Source organism: Epinephelus moara, chromosome 1 (genome assembly GCF_006386435.1).
Source record: "Epinephelus moara isolate mb chromosome 1, YSFRI_EMoa_1.0, whole genome shotgun sequence".
In the NCBI taxonomy this organism is placed as follows: domain Eukaryota; kingdom Metazoa; phylum Chordata; class Actinopteri; order Perciformes; family Serranidae; genus Epinephelus; species Epinephelus moara.
In genome coordinates this window covers 27,400,765-27,410,507 of record NC_065506.1, presented here as the reverse complement: position 1 = coordinate 27,410,507, position 9,743 = coordinate 27,400,765, and the positions used below count along the sequence as shown (strand labels likewise).

At 40.2% G+C, this 9,743-nt stretch overlaps 1 protein-coding gene across 1 annotated transcript in view; it reads right to left on the bottom strand.

Moving 5' to 3' along the window:
* Positions 1 to 5,172: 5,172 nt before the first annotated feature.
* The window catches only part of galnt18b (UDP-N-acetyl-alpha-D-galactosamine:polypeptide N-acetylgalactosaminyltransferase 18b), a 129,731-nt gene continuing 125,160 nt past the window's right edge, over positions 5,173 to 9,743 (bottom strand). The window contains exon 11 of the mRNA XM_050053845.1: positions 5,173 to 5,880. Coding sequence (XP_049909802.1) covers positions 5,734 to 5,880 — 147 coding nt within the window. The 3' untranslated portion in view covers positions 5,173 to 5,733. The remainder of the gene's footprint in view (positions 5,881 to 9,743) is intronic.

Below are 9,743 nucleotides of genomic sequence, written 5' to 3'. Positions count from 1 at the left end.
TGGGGAGATATATCATCAGGAGGAAAAGCGCCGCAGAGAGTGCATCACAAGGAGTGAAGCTGCGTCTTCTTTTCCTTGCAGATGACGGATACCATGACAGACAGATAACTTTATAACTAAAAAAACTTTTCACTACTCTCTATCGACGAACTACTAACACTCTCTGCTGTTTCCTCCTCCTCCTTCCTTCCTTCTGCTGTCTTCGTTGGTTCATTTATACACGCGAAACGCGTTCTCTGGCTGGCTGGATTGTCCGCTCGGTCTGCCGTACATACATGGTGGCGCAAGATGGCGACCTCTCTAAAGGGTAGAATTAATGGGTAGAATATTCAGATTCAGATTCAGATTGACAATAAACCATGCCAAATATTACACACTGGCCCTTTAAGTCTTCCCTTGTACCTACACATTTCTCAAGGTATAGGTGCCCAGTAAGCAGGGCTATAATTATCTATGTAACACTGGGGAGACCATTTACCAGAGGTGTGGACTCGAGTCACAAACTTGATGACTTTCAACTCGACTTGAGAAAATCAAAAGGACTTGCAACTAGACCTGGACTTTAACACTAATGATTCATGACTTGACTTGGGCTTGAGCTGTTTCACTTGAAAATACTTGATACCTTCCCCCAAGCCCAGAGATTTGAAAGTATGTTCAGGTTGGTTGTTGTATACGGCATCAAAGTGCTCTATCTACTCTTTTATATTTACGATATACAATTATATACATTTACATTTACAAAATATTACAAGACAGGACAGAAACATATAATTTCATTGTGTTGTGGTGATGGTTAATAGTTAATAGTGCTTGAGACCTGAACTTTTGGTTGGTATGCATTTTTAGTTTGTCCTAGCTATTTGGGATCAGTAGGACCTGATAAGTATAAAAAAATAAGCACTGTCAACAATAATAATGTCCCAGTGTCCTCGAATGAGACGATAATAAAGTCCCAATGTCTTCAAACGAATACTTCCTAAATAACAGCGTCTTATCTTGTTACTGTTGCTAGAATTGGTCACATTTGTTGCCATATCAAACTACAAACATTATTAATCATAAATAAACAAGTTTAACCATAAAATGTGATCAGGGTTTGGACCTTGTCCACTTTTGTGTCGGGATCAGCTGCAGGCTGACTTGGCAGAGATGGCTGCCATCTTGTTTTTAGATGGATTAGTGTATTGTGCTCTTACTACCACTAGATGACTCAAAATAGTGTCCACAAATGAGGACAACAGGTTTAAGTTTTCAGTAGAATAAAGCATAAGGTCAGATAAACCCAAAATGTGATGTCCTCATAAGGACACAGGGTCTCAGGAGGCTGAGCTCAGTTGCACTTGTTCTTGTAAATATTTTGACTTGTTTAGGCCTTGAAACTTTAAGTTTAGGACTTGGGACTTGACTCTGAACTTCAGACTTCAGTGCAAAGACTTGAGACTTCCTTGTGACTTGCATAACAATAACTTGGTCCCACCTCTGCCATTTACGGAATTTCAAAATATATATATAGGGGGCATGTGTACCCCCCAGTATATATTATAATTACGGCCTAAGTATTTTACTGATACCCCAATGTTCTTAATAATTACACTGAAGTTTGAATGCAGTCATTTGAAGTTTCACCTGAGCTACACACAGCTATTCTTCTATAACCAAATGTTTTAACAGCATGTTTGTACTAGAGTTTTATACCAAAGTCCCACTAATGAAACTCTGAAATTAGTGTAGCAGAGCCAGAAGAATTAAAAGAATTTAACAAAGAACAACCACAAAGCTGTTGGGATTTAATGAGAAATTGTTTTCCACAAAAAATACACACTGCCCTTTGGTCCATGTTGTTATTGCACACTTTAGTTATATAAAAGGCAAAATCAGATCAGCATGTTTTTGGAAAAATTTAAATTGAAGAAGCACTCTCCATAACATAAATACCTGTCTATTGTGACAAACTAATATGAATAAAATGTTTATGACAGTTGCTCCAGACAGGCAGAAAATAACCTGTTAAAGTCTTTAATTCTCATATCAAGGCAAATGTGTTTTTGCAAATGCTTGATCTCACAGAGAAGACAGACACATTATCACCCCGGCTTCATCGAAATCAGGCCAGCACTTTTCTGAGAGATTGTACGTGACTCATGTTCAGATGGAGACAGCTCCACAGCTCCATCACTGTGGGATACAGTTGGATGTATCTTTTATTCCACATTTACAGGCAATCTAATCTCTGCAGTGTACTCTGTGCCAAACTAAAAAAAAAACCCTATTTCAAGTCACTCTGTGGCACAAGATGACATGCTAAATCAACAAGGGTGATAAATGTATGTATGATAATAGAATATTAAGCAAATGTACACACATGCATTCCTGATCTACAGTCATTTTAAAGATAAAAGCAATGTTGGGAAGGCGCACCAGCAGGCTATCAGGACGAGAGGTCATCTAAAAGAGGATGTAAGAAATGTGCATGGGAATACTGTTTTGTTGAATTGCTTTCATTCAAAACTTTGAGCATGCAGAGGCGCTCTTATTGCATATATTAAGGCGTGTTAGTCAGGGAGGTCCTTTTGATGAAAGTGGGTTTCCATGTATATTTAATGCCATGGTTTGCCGAGCTCTGCTTGAGTGTGGATGGTAATGAGGACTGGCATGTTGAAAACAGGCTGTGCCACTCGTCTCCTCCCCAGGTGCACACAACAGTCAGAGCAGAAAGCGGCCCCGTTTCTCAGCTTCTGCCCCTGCATTTGTCATTACAAACTGACGACAACACTTCCATGACTCTGTATTTTCTAAAACTGTGTGTGTGTGCATGCACATCAGTCTGTGCCGTTCATTAAAAGGTCCCCTTTTAAAAGGCCAAATCTATGGTGGCCCCGAGAGTTCAGCACACTGCAACTAAAGAAAACACATGCAAATAGACAAAAGAAATGCAAATTGAGAAAACATACTCAAAACAAAATGCCCTGCAGATATGGGAACACAACTTCAGGCAACAACGAAACACAGAAACACATAAGTCAGAAATTTTATTATCTCAGGATAAACCCCTTGAGATTTATCATCTCGTTTTGAAGGAGGTCCCAAACAAACTCTCACCAAACAAATGGGAAACAGAACAGTACAGGACACAATAATATATAACACAACAATGACAAAACAAGCAACCAGCAAACAATCATACAAACTAGATAGCAAGAAAAACACACTAGAGACAAAGGAAAAGGATCAGTCTGAAAGAGCAGCGATAGCAATTCTGCAACAATGTATCCTCATGCAACAGTTTATATGATATCTAACAGTAGATAATAATGGATGTAGCTACAATGACATCACCCATTGGTTATTGGACTCCCATTTTGGAGCCTCAATTCTGTCATTTTGGCAGTCACCGTCTTGGTTTTTTTGGAGCCAGAAGTGACCACGTTTTGGCAAGAGGCTGGAGCTGCAGACGAGGGATCGAAGCTGTGGACACTATCAGTAGACAGCCTGTCACTCAAAGTGGCCTGTCTTTAATTATGTGTAACCTTAAGTCTTATTCAAAATAAAAAACAAGTAAGCTATATAAAAATCCCCCCCCGTACAGTTGTCTGAAAGTGGGAATTAAACTATAAAGACCAGAACTGTTTTTTGTACCAGGCTGTAAACATGTTTATCTCTGCTGTAAAGTTGGGCATTTGAACATGGGAGTCTATGGGGATTGACTGGCTTCTGGAGCCAGCCTCAAGTGGCCATTAGAGGAACTGCATTTCTGACACTTGCATGTTAGCTTCATTTTTCAGCCTCGCAGGTTACCACTTACATCTAATGAATTGGTGCCCCACGAATGGTGTCGTTGCGGAACATAAAGTTATGCAGGTTAGGTTGACCCTGGCCGCAGGAGATTGCTGTTCGCATGATCCTGTTTAAATACATCTAAACAGAAACCATAATAGTGAGAGCATTCATTCTTTTTGCAGCAGAAAGCTAATGCTTCTGTCTTCCCCGTCACTGCATCATGACCTTACGTCATCTTACCTTACTTGCCATGCAAACGTGATATGATAAATATGGCGATATTTCCCCATGAAGGCTGCAGGAGATTGTTGTTCGCATAATCCTGGATATATATATCAATCTGAAATAAAAACCATAATAGCTAGAACATTCATTCTTTTTGTAGTGGAGAGCTAAGGCTTCTGCCTTCCATATCATCATTGTATGCTTATTTGCATATGGTGCAAACCCACGTGAAAACGTGCAAAACCACACGCAACTTTGTGTCTCTTCTCATAAAAAATGAGCATATCTCAAAAACTAAACAATGTATATAGTTCAAATGGGCTATGGAGCATTAGGAAATATTATGTTTATGGTTCTACATTTGATCAACATTTTTTGTGTTTTTATTTTGTAAAATCTAATGAAAAAACATGTTTGGTTTTTGCATTATTTTTAATGACACATTTTCAATACTTTTATCAATTATTGTGGTTTACTGACATACATAACCTTACAGCTTAGGTTGTACAGATCTTAGGGAGATGAGGCATTTGAAGATGCTCACAAGAAATTAAATCACAGTAAGCTAAAATACCAATGTAGGCACTGGCGGACAATTTTTATTGCAGACTTCAAAAGGTTAAAACAACTTAAATTTCACTTAGTTTCACACAGTCCCGAACACTGGTCTCCTGGGGGAAAGTCCTGTGTTGGTTGTCCCATCCACCATCTCAACCTGCCTCCCTATGCGAACTTTTGCTCTTTATACTACCTGCTTGCAAGATTGCAGTCTTCCCGATTACGTGGGTTATACACGAATTGTGGTGCATTACTTTCTTAGGTGTATGTATGAAGAGTGCATGAGAACAGCCTAACTGGAACCATAGAAACTTGTTTTATAACTCAGTTGCTGCATTTCTTTGGTTGTGTTTCTGACTTTGCTGCTCATTTTGTTCCGTTGTATTCATGTTGTTAAACTGCTGAAGAGGTTTTCTACACCTGCTTGTGTTTTGTCATTATGTTTCCAATGCATAGAACTCTCAGGGCCACCATTCACATCCAAAACAATCAATCAATCTTTTTGGGATTAATAGCAGATACCAGTCATTTTAATTTCAACAACAGCACAACCCTTTTTGTTCATTTGATCACAGACTGTGCCACAACAAAAGAAAAAAAAGCACTTACACTCAGTAGTTTACATCAGTTATTTTACTGTTATTATATTACAAATAATCAAAATATTTACATGTAGAAAATAAAATGTCATTTTCAGATTTATTCCAACATTTTCCCACAACTGTACAGCTGAATCGCATAATAAACCTACAAACCTGAGACACTAAAATAAAATAATTACAGCAGGGACAGGTTCAGAAAGCTTGCTACACGGTAGCAGTTATGAACAAAGTACAAAAACATATTGGACCCATTACATCTTTAAAGTCAACGAAAATCTGACCATACTGTATTTACCACAAAATATACTAAATATACTACCTTGTCAAATCTGCAAAATACCCGCCAACTATGGCTGATCCTGTAGGCAAAATAAAATGTTTAACATTTACGATGTGATGTCATCTCGGCTCTTCGGAGGACATCGTGGTGCTCGAAATGATTGTGTTCAACCATGCACCGCTCTTCTGTTGGAATCCTGCTTCTTATCCTTTCACACACACATGCTCACATGCGCGCACAAAAGAAACAACTCCATCTATTCACTCCAGTGTTCCCTTCAGCAGTCGATCATAAGGAGCTGCTAAACAGCACGTTTGTGATAAACCATTTCTGTCCCGTGCATTTCTGCAGAGCCAGTTGGTAGCCAAACTCATTGTCACTGCTCGCTACAAGCTCTAGGCATCTCTTTGATTTCCTGTTCTGAATGGATCCTCCCTGAAAAGATAAAAGCAGGCTGGTGAAAATTGTGCCAGGCTCCAGAAGAACAATTTGTGTGCACAATATAACTTGCCTCCTTTAAACCCACACTGCTGTGAATGGATGCGAAATGTGTGCTGCTGAAGCGCCCTGAGCTCTGGGCGTTTTGGCTGAATCACACTATCCTCATTGGGCCCACCAGATAGCATCAACATGGTTTCAAGGCAAAAACAACATTGCAATTGCCAGTGTAGTCATTAGCGCTCTTCCTAGCATGGCCAAGATTTTGAGAGAATACACCGAAGAAAAGAGGAAAACGAGACAAAAACATCTGGCGTTGAGGTGAAGAGAAATTGAAAAAAAAAAGAGAGACAAATCAAGTTCACAAAACCCTCACAGTTTCAGAGCCACTCCAATATTGTTTAAATCAATCATTTGATTTATTGGCAGTTGAGAAATGTGCCTGGAGGACAAGTGGAACCTTTAGTGCAAGAAGAAGTATGGTCCAGCAATTTACAAATTTTAATATGACAGCTGTTGCCAGAGTCTGAACAGAGTGAGCACATCAGCACCGCAAAAATATTCCAGCATGTCCCGATGAAACGAGGCAGGATTTTCTCATTACAGTGTCAGGGCAGACCAAGGGCAAGAGACTGAGGAGGAGGAGGCCTTCAACAGTCAATACAGTGTGGAGAGAGCTGCGAGGAGCGAGCTCTTTCCAATACTATAAGAGAAGTGCAGACAGACGTGGGGGGGAAAAAGACCTAAAGATTGGACAGGTTGTACAGACTGAACTAAATTATTCTTTCTGTATTTTTACAAGAGCTTGGCCCTGCCTGTGAGGTCACAGAGACATTTTATTTTATAGATAACAGATTGGTAATAACTGCTGAAAGTGGGCATTTATGGACCACTATGTGGTGGTGTCCTGAGCCAACCCATAAAAGCAGTGAATGTGGCAATCAATGCATTTCTTAAAGAGGAGATGAAACACTAAACAGTGTGATTGTGGTTCATTCAATTCTTACTTTAGGCAAGACATAGCGCTGCAATCAAAGTCATATTCACATAGATTTGCTAGAAAACTAGACAGTAGCCTATGTCTCTTTTTCACCGGTGCAGCCACCTTTCAATGAGCTAGCGAGAACATTTTGTCTCCATAAGATTGTTTGCCAGTCGGAGTTGTTGAGGTAGAGTTGGTAACCTTGGTACAATACAATATGTTCTTTCCTCTGATAAATGTTTTGTTCTCCAACAATATGTGTTTTTCATCTCCCTGTGTTCTGTTTTCCCATATGATTTCTCTTTCACACACGCAGCACACAACAGAAGATTGACAGAAGTGTTCTCACCTACTGGAAATACTCAGCTTGGTTTAGGCGAGGGGTGACGTCTGTGTAGTGTGTGCAGGAGGCAGGACATGAGACACACATGTAGCCAGTTCGTAATTTGGTCATAAACATCTAAGTCTCTTGCTGTTCCATGAATTCGTCCATGTTGACGATTTTGGCTTTGGCCCTTACTGACAGAGGTTTCTGAATTTTATTATCTCAGTTAGACATTTTTATTGCCATCTTTGTGTGAATGACACTTCTTATTCCCCTGTGGATGTTTGTTTTCTTCTGGTTTTGTACCAGCCACATGACAGAAAGGTCATTAAAGTGACTGAGTAAAACTTCTGCTTTATGATCATCATTAACCAGCCGAAACATCATAAGCCAATTCTGTTGCTGAGGAGGGAGCTCGTCTTTGGTGTCTCCACGTCAAGGATAAAAGCCTAATATCAACACTGAGGAGAGGATGGGCTCAGAAATGCAAAACCGAACTGGCACCACCAGCTGTGTAACCTGACACGCACAGGGAAACGGGACAGGTTCAAGTAGTGCTCAGCCTCGACAGTTCTTCTGATGATGAGTCACACTGTTGGTTTATTTTACCGCTGCTTTGTGATGCTGAACATGCCAACATTTGACTTGGCTTCCAGGTAGGAATGATGTTGATCATGATATAAGGTAGCATGTGGACGTGCCCACTGTGTTAGGCTCAGCATCTCACATTGTTGTTGTGGTCTGACAACTTGTTGGAGACAGTAGACGAGATATTACACGTGTGTGTGCGTCACCTCACACTGCCTTTGTCTCAGCCAAAAAGTTGCACTGAACACACTGCAAAGACGACAGCTAATGGCCAACTCGCACGCACATTTTGCACCTCTGTGAGTCACGTCTTGCCTCAGGTAAAAATCTAACAAACATTCATATTGTTCAGTGATCAGCTACATCAAGCCAGATTTGTTTAAGATGCTCTGAATCCCCCCTCTGGGTACACCAGCTTTCAGCAGAGTTGTAAATAATTGAACAACAGCGATTATACGATTAATATATTCTATGATGTTACAACATTTCAACCATCTCCATGACAACTGAACAACTCCCCCTGATGAGGAAGGCCACAAGTTGTCACTGAAAGCTTCATTCAATGATATTAAAATGATTTTGTTAAGCTGCTGTTTGCAGGGTCAACCTCAAAGCTCAATCAAGACCTTCATATATTAATTTTGATTTCTGCCTTTTAGGTTTTTAAGTGTAGAGCAGAGGTTAGTAGCCAAACTAGGACACATTTTAACACACTTAAAAAAATGTTTAGACATTTTGACACAGGCAGAAGTTTTCCAAGGCTGGATGAGATCCTCTCAGTGTTCGATGCAGGAGAGCACCTCAGCCTGCCAAAGCTTACAAAGAAACATTAAACCACCTGTTACTCAGACATGACCTCACACTCTCGGTTGGTGCGTCCTTGGTTCTGAGTGCTGTTTCGCCCCCGGCGTACCTGCAGGTGTAGTTATTACTGCTGTTATTAATGTAAAACATTTTGTAAAATTTCATGTAAGAAACCTCTGTCAAAAAATGTTGACCTTTGAGAATAAATAAAAATGCTTTTACTTTTTTAGCCTGACTGGGATGCTCCTTCGTTGATGGTGTTACAGATTGAGTGACCCACAGTAGAGTATGTTCTGTGTGTTGAAAAAACTACAGCACATATGTATATTATACCAGACAAAACCAGGTGACATCTAACAGTCTTATGCTACAATGTGTTTCAAATACAGTGTTTTTTGCTCCGAGAATGATGTTTACTGAGTTATCTGGGTAACTTTGCTGAGTAAAACTAGCCTGATATGTCATTTTGTTTCACTTAAATTCTAACATATGATCTGCGTCAGTTAGAGCAACCCAGCCAACATTTGTATTTGAGGCCCAAGTGGGTAGTAAATGAGCTGAAAAATGGGCCCTATATGGGACTGTCCACAGGTTTCATAATGGCCCCATGCCAATTGCCCACTTGGTTAAAACCACCCATGTGGGCAGCTGGCATGGGGCCATCATGGAAGCCATGGACAGTCCCACGTAGGGCCCATTTTTCAGCTCATTTACGACCCACATGGGCCTCACATACAAATGTTGGCTGGGAAATGACATATTGGTCCTGCTGACTTCATATTTTAGACAAAAAAGCTTCAGAAGCAGCTGCTAAGAGCAGTTAAAGGGAAACTGATATAATTCAACCTGGATCCTCTTTTCCCATGTTTCTATGTTAACGTGGATAATGGAAACAATAGTTTTTAAACTGGTCCAGTAATGAGTGAGACAACTGCTGCCGGCAGCAGTGCTACAGGCTGCGATGTAACACTCAGGGCATGTGTGCATTAGTGTTGTCACGATACCAAAATCTTTGTTTCGGTACCAATACCAATATGAATTTCGATACTCTTCGGTACTTTTCCTAAGGAAAAGTCCTTTTGGATACAAACCTTTAGAACAATAAATAGTAGGGGTGTAACGGTACCAAAAAAATCATGGTTCGGTAAGCACCTCGGTACG